The sequence below is a fragment of the Ochotona curzoniae genome, unplaced genomic scaffold (genome assembly GCF_017591425.1).
Source record: "Ochotona curzoniae isolate NIBS_2020 unplaced genomic scaffold, NIBS_Ocur_1.0 contig_3819, whole genome shotgun sequence".
NCBI lineage: Eukaryota > Metazoa > Chordata > Mammalia > Lagomorpha > Ochotonidae > Ochotona > Ochotona curzoniae.
Window position 1 is genome coordinate 17,254,755 of NW_024466004.1, and position 21,001 is coordinate 17,275,755.

Sequence of the window (21,001 nt, forward strand, 5' to 3'; positions counted from 1 at the left end):
AGTGCTCTCTTCATCACATTTTAGTCTCCAAATTCACTCTCATGCTTCCAGGCAGCATTACATTCAATGTCTGAAAAAGATGTGGCAATGCCTTCAGGCCACAAAGTGCTTGAATCCTCTATTTGATAAACGACACATACTGAAGACTTTTGGCTTTGTAGTCCTGGTTATTTTCAGGCCCCTTGAGCATAGAGAGCTTTATTCATCTCTGTTACACAGAACATAATGCATAAATTAAGAAAGTTCAATAAATGCTAATGTGAGTTAAAAGAAGAGTTATGAGTCTATTCAAGGAGGATAATATAAGGTAATAGCATGTTTCAAATATTGTTGAGTATATGTCACAATAAAACATACATTTTACCTGTAATCTAGTACCACATTCTTACTCAGAGCTACACATAATCCCCACTTGCTTTTATTCTTTGCCATCTATTCCAGTAGTCCTGATTATTTCTTTCATTTCTTTGTTGCTCACCATACTCAGGTGTTGTCTTATAAGTATCTCTAAAATGATGATTGGAAAGCAATAGCTTAAGGCACCAAAACATACTGTAGATATGTCACGATCAGTTTCAAGTTTGGTGTTGCTTCTGTAACACTGCAATATCTAATATATTCAAAGTTTCCTTATTAAATTCTGCTGGCTAATGGAGATTGTGTTTGAAAATTATAGGCAACATTACTGAAGATTTTGTGAAACAACAGATCTTATAAAAAAGCATTAACTTGTCAGGAAAATTATTGAAAATTGAGTTGTATTTTTAATCTTTCAAAAGTCTATCATAAACAATTTTGCTGATAAACAGAAATGGATGCAATTTAGATTTGATTTAAGTACTGAAAATATATTGCCCTCCAGTTACAAGATATACAAATAATGATTAGCTTACTATTATCTTAAGAATTCCAATCTTCAAATTTTAATAATAGAGTTTGAAAATGAGCTGTCTCTTTCTATGGTAAGCACATACAATATATCTCTAGGAAATAAGTAGTTTTTAGCCTAATTGGCACAATTAGTTTTATATTCTAATTAATAACTAAGAGTATTCAATACTTAACACAAATTAACTGATTTAAAACTTTTAAAATCTAAATTATCACTGATATAAATTCCTAAAAGTATAACTGTTTTGTACTCAACTTTTCTTAGTTCTTTTTCCTTGGTGAGTCTCTATTCGATTCTAAATGACAAAAATGTTGCCCTATGGTACACTTACATATGTTCAGCCCTCCTATTTAAAGAAATTGTATGTGTTGACAAATTCTTTACAATAGAAAAGGATTCTACATGCTTAGTTTTGTTCTATATGGATGTGGTTTTAGAGTGCTCTAATGAACCACTAAAATAATTGAATTGGATCTAATTTAGAATGAGTGCTTCATACGCTTATCAGAACAATCAATACTGCACCATTATATAAAGATGATCTAATCTGCAGTAATAGTTGTCATTTTGTGACATTTGCTACTGTGTAATTTCAGAAATATGCATGAATATGTATTTATAAAAATGACATCCTATACTGTATATGTATTTTTTCTTCATTTGCAAGGCAGATGGACAGCACAGAACTACAGCCAATTCTGGGGAATGACGTTGGAAGAAGGTTTCAAATTTCGCCTTGGCACCTTGCCACCCAGCCCCATGCTCCTGAGCATGAATGAGATGACAGTAAGTGGTGTTCCTGATTAATATATGTACATCGGTTTATATAGTTGTATTCATATGTATGTTTAAAATAATTTTAAAGTGCTAAAAATAACACAATTCTAGCTTTCAGTCATATAAAGCCCAAATTATCATATAAATGTTAAGATATTTTCTCAAAAGGATTGATATAGATATCAATGTATCAAATTTTCCATATGGATTGATTTTTTTTTATCAGTTATGGATAAGATCCTTTAAAGAGTGAATAGCATCCATTTCCATCATGAATGATTTCACAGAAATTTGTACTTTTGAATATTGATTGTTCAATTTACCAAGGCTTCTTCAGCAAGCGATCATTTTTCTTTTCTAACTAAACAGACTTACCTTTAAATTCACTAAAATTGTGCTTTGATGTCTCTGAAACTATTTCTTCATGAGAACGAAATGAATGCTAGTAACCTCAGACATTTATATTACGATTGGTAAGACTTTGTTCTCAAAAGTCTCCAAAATTTTTTGAAAGAGTACTTTCAGAGATTGTCTGTAGACCTGGAAAATACCTTTACCCAACCGAGCCATTTCCTGACGTGCCTGGGTTGTCCACGCTCATACTGGTTTCCCATTCACACTTAATATATCTTGACTTGAAAATAGGCATCTTGAAAAAGCTCTCACTATCACAAGCTGTAACTCATGGAGTTGTAGATGTGACTCCCAGACACAAACACTCTGAGTTGAGAAGTTGGTTGGATTCCAGCCTGTTTCCTGATCAGGGCAGGGCAGGGAACTAGGCTGCTGGAGAGTAGCCTCACCAATTTGCAGTGAAGACATAGTATTCTGGCTGCCTAGGAACTCTAGCACCTTGAAACAGTTGGGTGTTGTTAGTAATTGGATGAGTTGAAAACTCACAGATCCCTCAGTAAGCATTTAAAATGAGAGTTCCCGTTTTGCCTTTGAGATATGCAATCAGATGAATGTGTTGTAATACAAATTCAATTCAAACTAGTATCGGAGTTTATAATACCTGACATGTATTGAATAGTTATGTGTTAAGTAAACACGTTGATGCTTTATTCCATTTAATTCCCACATTAACTTGTGGTATTGGGTACTGTCATTATTCACATTTTCACAAGCAAATTGAGATTGAGATATTAAATAGTGCTGACATTGAGAGAGGTTAAGCACTGCCATAAAATTAATTAAATTGCCCTTCTGGGATATGTAGACAGATCTGTTCCCTAAAATAGTCTTTGGGGTTCCAGTAGATTATTCAGTCAGCTTTGACCAGTAGGTTCAAAGCAGCAAAAAAAAAAAAAAAAAAAAAAAATTAATATTTTAACCAGAAACAATTTGCAGAAACAGTTTAAATATATTTTGGATCTTTGCTACAGGCAGAAGGATAAATTCTTGAAAATGTGGCTCAGAGTTATCTTGGTGATCTAACTGTATGATTGACTAAAATCGTTTTAATTCCTCTGGTGTTTTCTACTTCATTTTTTTAAGATCCCAATGGCATTTACTTTTTCTAAGGCTGTTTTCATTTGAGAGACAGATTTTACAGAGACGCCCCACCGAGAGAGAGAGAGAGAGAGAGACAGACAGACAGACAGAATCTTTCATTAGCTGGTTCATTCCCCAAATGGCTTCAGTGACCAGAGCTGAGCAAATCCAAATGGCTTCAATGACCAGAGCTGAGCAAATCCAAATGCAGAAACCAGTAGATTCTTCCATGTTTTCTGCATGTTTGCAGGGGACCAAAGCCTCAGGCCATCCTCCGATGCTTTCCCAGACCATTAGCAAGGAGCTAGATGGCTAGTGGAGCAGCCAGGTGCCCACATGGGATGCAGGTGCAGATGCCACAGGCAACAGATTAGCCTGTTAAACCACTTTCAGCCCTTCCTTCGCTTTCTTCTGTTAAGGGACAAGTTAATTCGAGTACTTGCTTAAAGTAGCTACATGTATTTCCGTGGAAACATTTCTAACATTTTCTTTACTTACTAAATTTGCAGGTTGGAATATTTTATGTTCTAGAGGAAATAAGGCACATTTCTTTCCCGCATTGACACTCAACATTGCATAGAAAAGGAAAATCTGATTCTGAATCATTTATTGGCTCCTGGGGATTTGTTTGCACAAAGGTCTCAGTGGTGATATTTAAATGAAAATTCTTAATGATTAGTACTTTAGGAGAATTTAAATTACCCAATGCTATGAATTAATGTAATACCATTGCCAAATAATTCCAGGAAAGCAATAAAGAATATTTAGTTGACCTCTAAGAGTTCCATTACCCACTTTAAGACAAGGAAATAGCTTTTTATTTCTAGGGCACAATGGAACTAAGGCTCTGAGTGTTAGGTTTTCTTGATAAGTGGACAGGTAAAAGAGAATAAAAAATTTAACAAGTGCTTCTAGGAAAATCATGAAGTCATTGTGAACTGAGTTGGCTTGCCCAAAAAATAGATTAGATTAGAAACTAAACTGCTTCCAAGTCCAGTAGCAATGAACTTGCTTTTTACATATGCTTCTGGAGAGCTGATGTTCCTTTCTCCGCCAGCTTTTCCTAATCTTTCCAGAACACCTTTTCCAACACAGCATGTTAAGGTAGGTTGTTGCCAACAGGGCTATACTTTCAGATATGAGGGAAGCTTCAATGTATTCCCATCAACTGTCTCCGTCTGAGGTCAGGCTGCCTGTATCTGAGACTCCCCAAATTCTTTTCTCTGACTGGGATACTGATTTGAAGGACAAATGGTGAGTCATCTTTAATTCCTGGCAAACTCTACCTTAGAGGGTTTCCTGGCTTCATTCCTGGGTTTAAGTCATTATACCCGTGATGTGTGTGAGCTTGTTGGAGGAATATTCATAGAAGTTGTACACACACATTCCAATAATCCTAACAGTGTGACAACTCTAACCTTAATCCACGCACTTTTTTTTTTTTTTTTGCACAGTGTGTTTAATGACAATGAGGAATAAAATGAAACCGCTGGAGGGAGGACAGGACCAAGGCACGTGAAAGATCTGGGGGAGGCCCTTTCTAAGCGAAGGTAGACAAAAACACAGCTTGTGGTTTTCTGTGGGTACAAGTGGCTTGGAGCAACGAAAGTGAAAGGAAGACTGAGAAGGGCCCTCCCTAACTTGCACAGCTCCTTGATAAGAATTCGAGCAGAGGGAGTCCTGAGAGCTAAAGGCTGAGCAAACAAAAGCTTCCTTCAGGGTAACTGGAAACAATCCCCTTTCTAGACAGGGGCAGGGATGTGCTGCTTACTACCAAGGATTTGGCTAGCACGGAACAGACTTGAGTTTTGAACTTGACTTTCTGGCGTAGCCCACAATTTGCAGAACTCGAAGAGGTCAAAGATGGTCAATTAAATCCGAGAAATACCACATTGTATGTTCCCTAGGGAGAGTCACACTATTCATGAAAAAGTACAGATACTGAGAACCCGGAAGTATTTCCACAATGCTCTTGAGTCAAATCTAAGCTGTAACTGATCATTTTTCCAGAGATAATGTTCACGTGCTTTTGACTTTTGCGAGACTGGACAAAGAAGCTTTGCTGTGATATATCCCATTGTAAATGTTGAAAGTATTTTGAACAGAAATAGTATTTTTATATGGAAATGTGAAAATGCAGTATATTTTAAATTTGGTTCAATGAAAACAAAAGCCATGGCTCTGTTCCTGGTGACGGTGATTCCTCAGGGAAAGTAGGTAGCCAAAACTGTTACCAATAATATTTTTTCTTAGGTTATTTGGAGTTATTTGCTGATTGTTTAAATCTTAAGAAGACAGATGTAACACTTAAAGCTGGTATGCATACTATATTTCATGGTATTTTTCAATCAACAGTTTAGTTAATCAACATGTCTTTTCTCAGGCACTCAAGAAAAAATGATCTAGTTGACACTGATAACAAAAATTCAGTCATAATTATGATTTATTAAGTTAAAAACATTTTATATGTTACATAACTTTTGAAGCCATCATTACTTGAGATAAGAAATGAAACATTTGGGCCCAGCATGGTAGCCTAGTGGCTAAAGTCATCTTGCAACCGCCAGGATCTCATATAGGTGCCCATTTGTATCCCAGTAACCCCACTTCACATGCAGCTCCGTGCCTATGGCCTGGGAAAGCAATCAAGGAATGAACAGAGTCTTGGGACCATGTACCTACATGAGAGACCTGGAGGAAGCTCCTGGCTCCTGGCTTCAGATCAGCTCAGCTTTTGCTGTGTGGGCACTTGGGGAGTGAATCATGACATGGAAGATACTCTCTTCCTCTCTGTATATCTGACTTTCCAATAAAAATAAATCATAAAAAAAGGAAGAAAACATTTAATTGCTTACATGCCTTATTATTGTCATTGATGGGATTTTTCTAAGTCATTGGTTACCAATGGGAGAAATTTGCTAAATAACAGCAATTACTGAGGCTGAGAAATACCTTTGGAAAAAATCAAAGTCAATATTTCCAAGTTTAGTTTTTGCTGTTACTGATTTTTTTTTTTTTAATTTGGATGTTGTCTGAATGAACAACTATTTGATTCCAATGACTTAAGTCACCTGTAAACACAGGCTCTTTTATAGAAACAATCTTGATTGTGAAAGAAAAGTTGTATTTTGCTATATCGGTTCATATGGAAAATTACCACTTTTGCCATGAGACTGAGTTTTGTCTTCCACACACATGAAGATAAGGCCTGTACTATCAGCCTACCAAGTAAAGCAAGTGGTTGATGTAATGGTGGAGTCCCTGGTGAGGAGTATATTTTCCCCATCTTTTTGGAGAACCTCTTTATCAATGTAGTAAAAAAGACATGGTAGTTGGCATACTGGTGTAGCATGATAATCATCTGCTTGCAGCACTTGCAGGTCATACGTGGGAAACCCAAAGATGCCCCTGGCTGCCAGCTTTGGACTGGCCCAGCCCTTGCTTGGTAGCCGTGGCCATTTGGAGGAATGAATGAGGTGACTAGGATATTTCTCTCTCTTCCTCTGTCTCTCTGTGATTATTTCAATCAAAATAAATAACTCTTAAAAATGACAATAGTAGACTAGGATTCGTGTTATTCTTGCTGCAACTGAATCACAGAGTTTAAAATTAAAAAAAAATCAAAACATTGTGTTTATATTTCCTCAAGACTCTTTTTTCTTTCCTTCCTTCTCAGAATGGAATCTAAGCCTTCTGGTAAACTTTAGAAAAACATACTCCTTGTCTTGCCTGTTGTTCACCTGGCTTTTGCAACAGAATGACTCTCATATGTCTAAAATCAGTTTTGGGGTTTCCAGCTTCAGCTGTCTGTGCTGGGCGCAGTGTGATCTCGTTGACCTGGGATGAGCAGCACAGTGGCACTAGCTGAGCACAGCAGAACAAGCCTTCAGAGAGATTTTTTTCTTGTCCATGAATAAGTATTTGGGGCTGTTCTGAGCTAGGTTCCCAAGGTGATGTCCTGGGCAGATACCCTCCAATCTCACTTCCTCTGCATCTGTCTTGCTCATACCATGGTTCTTTCCAAAGTGTGGCCCATGAAACACTAGGCCTTTCATTTACCTTATTGTAAAAAAGGGAATGAAATGAAGTGAAATAAATGAAATCATTTTCCCAGGGGCCAAATCACGAACATTAAAAATCACAAACATGATCTCTGCTGTGTAGAGCCTCATGTATGTTAGCAGTTGATAAAAAAAAACACTGAAATGACAAAATTCAGTTAATTTTCATAAGCAGGTTTTCCAGAAGTCTTTGGTGAATAAACACCTTTTTTTTTGTAATTACCAATTAAAATTCTTCAGCGTTGTTGGTGTTCTAAGGAACTCATTTTTAGAAGCATTATAGTTCATCCATTTTCGCATGCCCATTTTCTTCCATATTCAACACCTCTGAAATTGAAATGCTTCCTGACATTGGCCTAGCAGCTTTTATGACAATTACGTCTGCTTTAATAATTCTGATTACATTCAGCTGCAAACCATTACAATCTAAAGTGATACTAGATTAAATGAGAGAGAAATTAATCTCTCCCCACCACGTCTGTACTGTGGGTACCCATGCTTCTTGTTGCTCTCTAGCCCAAGGCCTTTATTTCAAAGTCTTACAATGACCGCTCCAGGTCCTTCTCTTCTGCCCAAATTCCTACCAGCAGGAAAAGAAAAAAGTTCAAAGAAAAAGGAGTTAAAATCAAATGGAAATTTTGTGTTAAAAACTTGAGAGGTGTCAACAGACAGGTCTGCTTGTGTTCGGCAGGCCAGCTGAGGTGGAGGGCAGGGCAGTCAGAGTAGAAAAGCACTCATTCTGAGCCTCTACATACTGATGCAAGCATTCCATTCCCATGAAAAAGGAGAGAACCGGTGGAATCCTTATATATTGATCATTATAAGAAGTACACTACTTAAAATTAGTCCATGACTAGAAATTAGAGAAATGTCAGATGGTAACTCTAAACTTAAGGCATGAAGGGAAATTTTAGTAAATGGGAGAAATTTGGTTACTCATTAGCAACAAGAAAATTAGCCTTTCCTCCCCAAGAGCTAATCGTTTGTAGAAATTTTTCAGTGTTTCTGGATATTGACATTAGATTGTGAAGGTCAGAGGAGAGCTCCATGGTTTACTGTTTTATTTCCCCAGTCCACTTGAATTGTGCGCCAATTTGAATGAAGGCTGAGTGCCATGACAGGTGAGGAGATATTGTGTAGGTAGAGACTCAGCCGTCATAACACACAGGTTTTAACCTGAAGTCCTTAAAAAAAGGAATGTATTTATTTCAAGCTACTTTGTTATTTATATGTTTTGAAGATTTTTTTTTGAAGATTTACTTATTTTTATTGTAAAGTCAGATACACAGAGAAGAGGAGAGGCAGGGAAGAAGAGCTTCTATTTGATGATTTACTCTTCAAGTAGCCGAAATGGCTAGAACTGAGCCAATCTGAAGCCAGGAGTCAGGAGCTTCTTCTGAGTCTCCCACGTGGGTGTAGGCTTTGGGCTGTCCTCAACTGCTTTCCCAGGCCACAAGCAGGGAGTTGGAAGGGAAGTGAGGCTGCTGGGATTAAAATCAGCAATCACATGGGATCCTGGTGTATGCCAGGTGAGGACTTCAGCTGTAGGCTACCGTGCTGGGCCCCTTGATGATTTATTTAATTTTTTTTAAAGTTGCAGAGATTAGGAGAGACAAAGAACAAGACCTGCCATCCTCTAGTTTACTCCCCGAATGGTCACGGCAGTCATAGCTGTGAAGCCAGGAGCCAGGAGCTTCTTCTGGGCCTCCCATGTGGAGGCAGAGGTTTAGGGACTTGGGAAATCCTCCGCTGTTTTCCCAGACCATAAACAGATTAAATCTAAACAATCTTGCTTCTTTATTTCCATTTAGAAATTACAAAACAAATATATTATGAATAGAGGACTCAAAATCATTGAAAAACACTACAGTTTTCAACTAATTCCTTTGCTTACTGAATAAAATTTCAGAAGGAGTGATGAAAATATAACAACAAATATATAACAACGTATCTTGGGCTGGTACCATGGCAAAGTACGCTAAGCCTCTGTCTGACACGCCGGCATCCCATGTAGGCATTGGTTCAAGTCCTAGCTCTTCCACTTTAAATCGCATGGATTTGGAAGTACAATTCAATGGTGACTGAAAATTTTTCACAATTAAAGCTGAAATAATTTAAGATGTTCATGAGGAACTGTGTGAATATTTCTAAAAATGGATTTTGTTTTATGTTTATCTGTGATTTGGAATTTGTTTTACCCTTACCTGAGAATGTTAATTATTTTGTTTTATGAATCAATGTGTGGAAAAATAAATGAACAAAAAGCCAAATAAATAATATTCATTGTTTTTGAAGTCAGATTTATAGTACCAGTTTCTAAAAGTTGCTATCATAGTATGCTTACCTTTATTTACAAAATATTTCAAAAAGCACATTTCGAGAGAGTATACTAATTTGAAATAATGGAATACAAAATGTGCTGTGTTTATTATATTGGCTCATTTAATAGTATGAGGCAAATAAAATTATAGGATAATGAATATGTGTCTGGTGGACTTAGATGCTAGGGATTCATTTTCAGAAATACAGTCTTAAGTGGTAAAATCTTGAAAATCCCCAGCAAATGAGCTTCCTTAAATGGAGCTGGCTTTGTAGATGGGTAAATATGTCATATTGCTTATTGCTTTCCTATTGCTTTGCTGAGGATTAGCCATTCATATTTTTATTTTTGAAGACTGATTCATAAAAACAACAGATGCATGTTAGTGGAATGCCTTAATGTTAAAATGCTTGCAATGGGAAAAACCCATGTTTAAGAGATACTGTCTGCCTCATTTAAGATCTGTATTGTGCAAAGCCCTTTGGTAGACTTTCAAATGTGGAAATAAAATTTTACATAATTTGAAATTAATGGGAAGTCCAGTTTTGATTTAAAAAATCTATTATCACCTAATCAGAAGTTAATTATCTATTCTATTAATAAAAACACTGCTCCTTAGATCCAAGAGAAAGTGTCCTGCTGAAATGTATTTGACGGAATAGGTGTATCTGTTGCTTCAGCAGAGCAGAAGGGATTTATACCAGCAAGGTTATTAAACTGTAATTTTAAAGTGATAAGCTTACAACTGATGATCTACCTATTTATGGAACTTTGAGAAAGTTTAACGTACATGCTCAAATGCACACTGACAAGCCAACGTAATTTAATTGGAAAGTAGAGTGACGTGTACCTCTATGCAAGTTAGAAAGATAGCTTTGAAAAGTGAATAGATGGAAACCACTCCGAGCAATGTATTTATTCTTTTCCTGGTAAATTTCTACAATACACCCCACCAAATTACACTAGCACCTGTCTTTTCTGGTACTGTTCTTCAGGTGTTCATGCAGGCACTCTACGGTGATCAGCATGCCTTCGACACCTTCTCCCAACCCTCTAAGTAGCCCTGTTTTTGACAGTGGAAAAAGAAGAAGAATGTGTTTTTATCTGGTGATAGTTCTCCACGCATAAACTGAATTCCCCCACTAATTTCAAATTTGTGCATTGTGTTTGATGGTTATCTTTTTAAGCAGATGTGTAAGTGCTAATTTTTTTTCTTGCTTTATATCTTAAAGCTATTATATTGTTGTCAGAAGAAATTTTTCTTTTTCAGGATAGCAGGTCAGTAACTTGACTCAAATGATAAAACTTTATCATTTACAGACATTTTATTTCTTCTGCAAAATACTGCAGCTACACATTCCTAATAATGTAATGCGGGGAAATGCTCGAAATAGAGCACAGAATTACTCAAGGGGACATATAACAGTGCAGCGTAAACTGACATGTCTTCGTGTAGAGACATAGTGCAGTATACAGCCCTGCATCCAGACCAAAGAAGGACTTCCTGGGAAACTGTTAAACATAGCTTGACCGTAGAATGCCGGACTCTCTGACAGTGTCCATGCCTACAGTGTCGGGAAACACTTCAATAGTGGAATGATGGACTTATGACCGTTCAAGAAGAACTACCCGCTGTAATACTAGAGGGGAAATGAGTAGGTAGGGGAGAAGACCTAGGGGGCAGGAAATTCCACAGCCTATAAAATTGTATCATAAAATAATAATAATAATTTAAAAATGAGACAAAAAATAAATAGAGCACAGACGTAAGAATTCTAAAAACTGATGAATCCAAGACTAAACCTTGTATAACTGAGAGGTCTCAGCACCTCTTTTGTAATTTAGAGGTCAGTTGCCTCATTCAGAGTATAAAAGCCAATAATAGATTCCCTGTTTATATTAGTCAGGGATGCTAGGAAAATGAAATAAAATCATGGGAATTATAACACTTTGAAAACTATAACACTCTTTAAAATGCATATTTGTGTGACTACATATACATACTGACAAGGAATTAACAAAATATTTTTATTTAGTTTGTGTCTTGAGATCTCATTCCTCTTTAGAAAAGTTTGGAGAAAGAAGCAGGCTACTGTATTATAACATTAGAGTTTTTGGTAAGAAATAGAGTACATTCCATAATATGCAATTTGTCTTCTTTGAAAGATTGGTAGAATTTCACTGGACTTTGAAGAAACGTAGTCTCATACACTTGATTTTACATGCTGCCTGAAGTCTTTTTTTAACTACATGATTTCATAAACGTTAGCTATTTTGTTCTTGTTTCATTTGTAAAAAATTGCTGTGCTTCTGGGGGCTCCAAGTGCAATTGACACAAATGCATTGTGTCAAAATTAACTTCACATCAGAACTGCACACGCCCTCCAAAATAGGAGGGACAGAAAAGCAACACTCTATAAAGACAAAGTCACATACTATGATGTGTTCTTCCACATGAGTGAGCAAAAGCATGAGCCTTGAGTGATGGAAGCGTTGGCTGAAACATTGCACTGCACTGTATGTAGCACAGAGAAACAATCCTAGGTCTTAAGCTTTTCCATTTTCTAAGTGATATGAATTTAGTATTGAATTGTCATTGTGTACATAGAATTAAATAGACATTATACATTAAAGATAGTATTGAGCATTAGAAAAGGACATGACGTTATAAAAAAAAACATGGTGATTTATTAGGATACATTTTTTAAAAATCTGACCCCTCTGCCTCTGCTTTCCCTTTTAAGGCTTCTTCACCTGCAAGAACTGATCTTCCCGAGTTCTTTGTTGCTTCCTATAAGTGGCCTGGATGGACTCATGGGCCATTGGACCAAAAAAACTGTGCCGCATCCTGGGCATTTTCCACTGCAAGTAATAAAGTTATTTTAATTACTTCCTTACAAATATAGCCTTGGACTCTAGGGCCTGAGATTAATGAAAAGGTTTTTGGAATTACAGTATTTGAATATTAACATATGGTCAATTAAAGTCCTAATTTGAGCACAGAAAGCAACCCGAAGATTATTTCAGTTTGATTATTAGTCTGGAAATTGTTCTTATTTTTACCTTCTAATTTTAAATAGATGTTCATGAAAAGGGCTACGAAGTAAAGGTTGCCAATATTTGTTTGTCATTTGAAAGTTAACCAGATAATAAATTTATGTGTGCTTTTCTTTCCCTGTTATATTATCTCTATTTCTAATATTCATATATGTGCCCATATAATTCTTACATTCTTTTCTCTTTATAAGTTTTTATTTTTAGGATTTTTTTTTATTGCAAAGTCAGATATACAGAGAGGAGGAGAGACAGAGAGGAAGATCTTCCATCCAATGATTCACTCCCCAAGTGACCGCACTGGCCGTAGCTGTGCCAATCTGAAGCCAGGAGCAAGGAACTTCCTCCAGGACTTCCTCATAGGTGCAGGGTCCCAAGGCTTTGAGCCATCCTCTGCTGCTTTCCCACACCACAAGCAGGGAGCTGGATGTGAAGTGGAGCAGCCGGGAGATAAATGGGCATCCATATAGGATTCCGTTTGGATGCAAGGGGATGACTTTAGCCACTAGGCTACCACACTGAGCCCTGTACACAATCTGCTTCAATGATGATTGGCCGCTATCATGATCTTTATGGAAGTGTACCCGTAGGTAATTCTAAAACGCTCAAAAGCAATTTAAAGCAATTATAAGCATTACGACATACGTACACACACTCTTAGGGGAACTAGCTCTGAAGGATGGCACTTTGAGAGATGGAAATATTGTTCATATTTTTTTCTGGTTACTCCATAGCATCAGTGCCACCAGCCAAGGAATGCCTAGGGCAGAACCGCAATGTTGACCCAGCTCACCCATGAAGTTGATGTATCTGTTCATTTTGCAATTAATGCATCTACCTCTCCAGAATAAATTCTTTCTGGCTGTGTGATATTTGTTTTTATTCTATTCAGATCAATATGGGGACCATTTTGGTTCTAGTGTTAGTTGATTAGGGAGAGATTTAAACAAATAGATCATTTTCCTTGTTATATTCCTGTGGTCAATGGGCTATGCGCTCTGTGATGTATAAGCATTTTGCCTTAAATTTACCTTAGCGTGGTATTTCTGAAGGTATCCAACGAGTCATTATTCGTGAACTTCTGAGGTCAGTCAGCCAGGTTGACATGGACGCATTTGATATGCCCAGGGTAACAACTGCGCAGGTGGCACCAGCTCCAGGCGCAGTCTGACTTGTCGTCACTCACTCGCTAGAACCCCAGAGGGAAGGTGGAACACTTGTTGTGGTTTCAGAAGATATATCCTTACATCCTTGTACTCAGTGTGATAAATCAGACTGAAGTATGTGTGTGCACACTAAATTAAGGGGAGACAAAGTAAGTTCCATTCAAGCTGTAAAAAATAATATTAGGAAGTAGGTGAACAATGAAAAATGACTCAGAAAAAGTGAAAGCTATAAAATGGAACAAACAACACATAAAACATATACATATTGAAAATAATTATGTAATCAAAATTCAAGCTACTTATCAGAAGTTGAAGTGAAGATGTTTAGAACAATGGGTGCGATACGTAACACTGAATAAATTTGGACACAGTATAAAATAACCAGGAAAAAAATACTGTGTTTTTCTGAAAAAAAAAAAACAATAAAAGATTTCCAGATGAGAGTGGAAAGCAATTGACTGAACTGAGTCATTCTTAAATCTTCTGACCTTTTCTAAATATTTCAATAAACTTGCACCAAGCCTGCATGGTGATTCAGAAATGTCTGTATAAGAACAACATGTTGCATAACCACAGGATTTAAAACAGTTATACTTTACTTAAAACCTACAGACTGCTGAAACTGGAAGAGATTATAAAGGTGCCGTTCTGAAGCATTGGTTTTCACAAAAGTGAAATACCTTAACCGAGCCCAAACAATGAGAAGTATCAGAAATGTTCTGGAGACTTGACTTCAACTCCTTAACCACAGTTTTCCCTGCATTGTAAAAATATTTTGTGAACAAAAGAACAACTAGACTATAGAATACAAAAGAACATGTGATGAGAGAAATCTTCGATTGCATTTGTGCAGTGGAGGTATATGAAAATAGAATAAAAATCACAACAGAAAGTATGACACAGATAGACTTGTTGGAATGTGCACATATGCTAACATTATTTGGACTTCCTTTCAAATTGCACATAGTTGGAAAGACTAGTTTGGAGGTCCAAAATAATTAGAAATATCATGTGTCATTTGAATATTAATAACTATTCTACTTGAAACAGGTGTGGCAGCTGATTGAATAGCAATTCAATCGAATGGTCGATACACAGCCAATTTGTCTCCTCAGAATTTAATCTCTTGCTGTGCCAAGAACCGTCATGGATGCAACAGTGGAAGTGTCGCTAGGGCTTGGTGGTACCCGAGAAAACGTGGGTAAATAAATAGCTGCTTAATATGGGCTTCTAGGATTTTTATGAGTGCCATCTAGGGATAGGTTAAAGAAAAAAAATGCATTTAAAGCTTTAAATAACTATAACAATTATTACACCTTAATCACAAATGCATATGTTATACTTGAGTATATACTGCATTTGGTGACTCTCAGGGATATAATGATTGGAAATAGTTATTGATGAATGTATAGTTAGCTTGATGGATTAGTGTGATTTTACTTTCAAAGGTTCTCACAAACATTTTCTCCTATTGATCTGTGCCAAGTGGTTCTACTGCAACCCCAAGAGGGAATTGACCACTGTAGCTGATAACTCTGTTGTGCCTTTATTGCTCAGGCTGAAGAGTATACAATGCCAGGTGAAACTTAGATCACAAAATTAAAAGAAAAAAAATAACGAAGTAGTTTACGCCAGTGTCATTAATTGCTCTCACTTAATTTGTAGAGGACTGGCAGTTTGGGTTTCCTTACTCTCATGTAGGATGATGGCTATACAGTGTATATTCTGTCTATTTTAATACCTCATCTACTTAATAGTTGAGTTTCTCATCTTAGGAAACTTCAGCTGACAGTCACTGGTATAATGTATACTGTTCAGCTGTTCGTACCCATTCATGTGGTAGATCTGCCATAAACAGGCGGCTTGAAAGAGTATAGGTGGTAACTTCTTTCCTTTTTTCATATATTATGCCTAATAAATGGGTAACTTCAAGGGGTAACTTGAGAAGTTATCTTCTTGGCATAGTAGCATTTGGATGGCTTCATTTTAAAAAAGATTTATTTACTTTTATTGGAATGTTAGATTTACAGGAGAAACAGAAAGAAAAGATCTGTCCACTGATTCACTTCCCAAGTGGCCACAATGACTGGAGCTGAGCTAATCTGAAGCTTGGAGTCAGAGCTTCTTTTGGGTCTCCCACATGGGTGCAGGGTCCCAAGGCTTTGTCTGTCCTCTACTGCTTTCCCAGGCTACAATCAGGGAGGTAGATGGGAAGTTGGGCAACTGGGACATGAACCAGTGCCCATATGGGATCCTGGCCCATGCAAGGCAAGGACTAAGGCCCCTAGGTCACCAGTCAAAGCCCAAATGGCTTCTGTTTTATATAGGGATTATAATAAATAAATACAAAGCATTATAGGAGCTTAAACTATAACTTTTTGTTGAGACCAAACTAAATCTCATTGTGTGAGTCTGGTTACATAATCACAACTTTATGGCAACTTAAGCCTCACACAGAAGTTCTGTAGTTTTGAAGTCCCAGAGTAAGGAGATGGTTGATTCTGTTCCTGATATGGATATTGATCCTGGGTGCGAATTGCCACATTTTCTTGGTCTCCTCACACAGTGCTGGTTTCAAGACTTCATTTAACCCTAATCATCACCTCCCAATGCCATCACATGGAATGGTATGTCTTCAAAATGTAAATTTTTGAATTACATAATCAATACATAGCATGCACTATTTAGTACAAATAGAATGCACTTAACATGTTTTTCTAAGATGTATTTTCTTTTTAAAAGATTTATCTATTTTTATTGGGAAGGCAGATTTATAGATAAGAGAGACAGAAAAAAACCTTCCATCTGCTGGTTCATTCCACAAGTGGCTGCAGCAGCCGGAGCTGAGCTGACTCGAAACCAGGAACCTGGAGCCTCTTCTAGGTCTCCCACACAGGTGCAGGGTCCCAAGGTTTTCAGCCGTCTTCGACTGTTTTCCCAGGCCACAAGCAGAGAGCTGGATGGGAAGTAGGACAACTTATGCTCACTTTCAGAGTTCAAAAATCAAAGACATATTTATTCTTTGTGTAATATGTATGTATAAAATGTATACTTTATTAACTTTTAGTGTTATATGGATATTAGCATTAAACCATTTTCCTGAAGTACCATGAGTTTCATATGTGTAATAATTTGTGTTTATGGGAAGTATCTAATAACAATAAAAAGCTAAATTCCAAAATTTGCATGATTTATTTTAATGTACTCTAATTATCAAATTCACTATTTGATAGGTTGATTCTTCTACATTATAATCATGTATAAAGATTAAAGTAATATTGTTTTGGTATATATATATATATAACCAAAGAATTTATTTGCAGACATTTTTTACCTTCAATATATATTTCAATAAAATTATTAAAAGTAGATTGAAGGGGTCCAGTGCAATAGCCTACAGGTAAAGTCCTCACCTTGCACATACTGGGATCCCATATGGATGCCAATTCTGATCCTGGTGGCCCTGCTTCCCATTCAGCTCTCTGCTTGTGGCCTGGGAAAGCAATTGAGGACAGCCAAAAGCCTTGGGACCCTGTGTCTGTGTGGGAGATTAGGAAGAAGCTCCTGGCTCCTTGCTTCAGATTGGTGCAGCACCAGCCGTTGCGGCCACTTAGGGAGTGAAAGATCAGATGGAAGACTTTCCTCTCTGTCTCTCCTCCTCTCTGTATATCTGCCTTTCCAATAAAAATTAATAAATCTTTAAAAACATAGATTGAGGCAAGATATTTTAAATGTAAAGATTAAATGAGATAAGGGTTGGGAGAAATGTAATGTCAGTTACTGTGATGGAATCAATTTATGTTTTGAAATTTTTGAAGTTAGGATAATTTGTGCATGTTTAATTCAACGAAATTGAGTATAGCCAGGGTAATATGCATTTTTCTAAATATTACTTCGCCTCTGTTTATTCCACAAAGACTTGTTTCCCATGCATGCTATCCACTTTTCAAGGACCAAAACATCGCCAATAATAGCTGTGCCATGACAAGTAAGGCTGATGGGAGGGGAAGACGTCATGCCACAAAACCATGCCCCAATAACATGGAGAAGTCCACCAGGATCTACCAGTGTTCTCCTCCATATACAATCTCCTCCAATGTAAGTAAAAATGGCAAAAATTAGACATGACTGGTTTCTGAAACATAGATAGCCTGCAGTTGTTAAAACTACCAAATTCTGATGTGAACATTGATGTGTACTTTTTGATAACTTACATTGTCCCTGAAAGATTTTCAGTTTAGGTACAAATTCTTACTTATGTAATAAGGTTAGGATTAGGTTACGTTTAAAAAGTCCCTTGGAAATAATTTTTTAAACTTTGTTTTATGATGCATGTATACATCATAAATAAAATACATACAAATGTAAATACATATATTTGTATGTAGTTGACAAAAGCTAGGCCAAATCCTTGTTCACTGACTGCTTGGTGTAATAGCTTATTTTAGCAATCCTTTTGCCATCGTCTACAAAATAATTGGTGTGAACATAGCCACATGATAAAAATACTCCTTTGAATTTGTCATGTTAACAGCAAAGGCAAATTTTACTCCAGTATATCAATTTTCCTAGGTCCTCTCATTTTCAAAAATATGTCAACCTTCAGTGCTTTTAAAATTATCTTCAGAGTATATTCTAGTATTCTTATCATGACAGATAGACCTTTTATGAGTTGATTCTGATCTGCTGTTTTCATGGACATAGTTCCTGCTAGCATCTGGTGCCTCTCCCTGCTCATGGGTCTTCTGAAATAGCATTCATCTCTGTTCCCAGGGGTAATATGCTCCTTATTGTGTCTCTTCTCAGCAAGGGGATGCTTTCCCTGTCCCAGTGCTTATCCCCCATCCAGTTCATTGTAGCTCATCCACTCCACTATTGCAGCTCATTAAATAAAAAATGAATGCCAAAGCAGAGGTCAAATTTCCAACATCTCTGTGAATTTTTCCTTGACTTTTAGGATAAATTCTTCCGCTCTGCCCCACTTTACTTTTGCTTGTATTCATGGCATTTTGGCCTTGTTTGTATACTTACATTTATTATATAATCATACGATTTATTATGCATTGGTTACAAGCCAATTGTAAGCAGTTGAGGATGAGCATGTCATAATTTCTGTTTTGTAGTTTGTGCTCTGTGCTCAAAAAATTAAGGAATTGCTTGCGTGTCTACTTACACATTGGGTAGCAATACAAAAATATTTGACTGAAACCAGTAAGGAACCTCACAAAACAGCCTTTGCAATAGTAATTATACTCAAAAGATTGGGTAAACTCAATCTCCCCTGGCTGAACATGATTTTGTCTTACATTGGTTATTTTCTCTTTGTCATCATCAAAAATCATCACTTATTACTTCAAAACTATTTTATGATAAAAGCAATAGCATGAATTGGCACATGCTATCTTTAGCAACTTCAGAAATGTAATACTTCAGTTGTGATTATTTAAAATCATTACTTTAAATTTTTTTTAGAATTTTAATTGAAAGGCAGATTTACAGAGATAAGGAGAGACAATTAAAAGCATTATTAAGAGTGAATTTCAATTGGTCAAGAAACTTTAAATTACATAAGACCTAAATTGATTTACAGCAGCCTACTATTATATAAAAATTGTAAGTTTGATATATTCTGAGAGGCATGATATGTATATATTTCTCTCTCCAGGAAACTGAGATAATGAGAGAAATACTGCAAAATGAACCAGTTCAAGGTAAAGTTGGGTGAGATATGCTTTTTTCTACTCATTCTTAGTAGACAACATTGTTTAGTTTTTACTAAAAAGGATTTATTAAATTCAGTGAAAGAATTTGATAAATTTGTTAAAAGGAACAAAAATTTTGTTAAAAGAATTCATTAGTCATTCAGTAGCACATTATTTGCCTTCATGGTGTTATTAATTTCTTTTTTTGCTCCCTGTTGTTGATTTTGTTTTGTGGCTTCTCATTTAAGGGGATGTATAGTAACTGTGTAATGGAGACTGTCATATCCTGATGTGATGCAGTATGCATCTCTACTTCCAGACAAAGATGGACTCCCAATGAAACTGTTTACTATGTCTTGACAATAGGATGCTGGTCTCTCTGCCATTGCCCATACCTTCAATGATGGACACATGACTGTGTGTGAAGAACTATACAATAGTAAAAATATAGGGGAACTCAGTGAGCGGGAGGGGATAAGGGAAATTCCAGGGCCTATGGAACTGTATCATAAAATGATAATAACAAAAAGAAGTAAAAATAAAAACAGAATTCAAGACTTTTACAAAAGATTTGTTTTAATTTTATTTGAAAAGCAGAGTTATAGAAGGAGAATGAGCGATTTTCCATCCACTAGTTCAATGCTCATATAGCTGAGGTGGTCAGAGCAAAGTTGGTCCAAAACCAGGACCCGGAAGCTTCATCCAGGTTTCTCACATTGGTTTAGGTGTCCAAGCACCTGGACGAATTTCTCCTGCTTTTCCAGGCACGTTACACAGTGAGCTACATTGGAAGTTGCATGTATGGATCTCGAGCCAGCATAGGTATGGGATGCTGACCCCACAGTAAAGGCTTAGCTTGTTATGCCATCAACCCACAATTCAATACTTCAAAAATCAGTGCAGTCACGGGAGATATTCTCATGTTATTAAGAAGACAGTCTCAGTCCCGACGCAATAGCCTAGCGGCTGAAGTCTTCACATTGCACACACCAGGATCTCATATGGGCGCCAGCTCTAATCCCGGCAGTCCAACTTTCCTTCCAGCTCCTTGCTTGTGGCCTGGGAAAGCAGCTGAGGATGGCCCAAAGTCTTGGGACCCTGCACCTGTGTGGGAGACCCAGAATAGGATCCAGGCTCCTGGCTACAGATCAGCTTCGGCTGTTGCACCGTTGTGGCTGCTTGACGAGTGAGTCATTGGACAGAAGATCTTCCTCTCTCTTTCCTGCTCTCTGTATATCTAACTTTTCAATAAAAATCTAATAAATCTTTTGTTAAGAAAAAGAAGGTAGTTGCATTTTATAAATTGAACTCTTAAATATTAATGCCAAATTTAATGGAAGTCAGCTAAATCTTTCCAAAGTGTTCAGACTGAAACCTAATCATGTAGTCAAACATGAAATTTTAAATGATTAATTTGTAATGGAGTTCATTTTATTACTTCACTTATGTTTAAGAATTATACATAATAGTGGATATCTTTTTTTAACTGTCAATTCTAATGAGTAAGGTAATGGATTGAGACCAATTTTAGAATT

General features: G+C 36.7%; 1 protein-coding gene across 1 annotated transcript in view; it reads left to right on the top strand.

Annotated features, from left to right (window-relative positions):
* TINAG (tubulointerstitial nephritis antigen) overlaps nucleotides 1–21,001 on the top strand; it is a 70,371-nt gene that overhangs the window by 15,639 nt on the left and 33,731 nt on the right. The window contains 5 exon segments of the mRNA XM_040983147.1: nucleotides 1,560–1,678; nucleotides 12,289–12,412; nucleotides 14,815–14,965; nucleotides 17,682–17,862; nucleotides 19,430–19,475. Coding sequence (XP_040839081.1) covers nucleotides 1,560–1,678; nucleotides 12,289–12,412; nucleotides 14,815–14,965; nucleotides 17,682–17,862; nucleotides 19,430–19,475 — 621 coding nt within the window.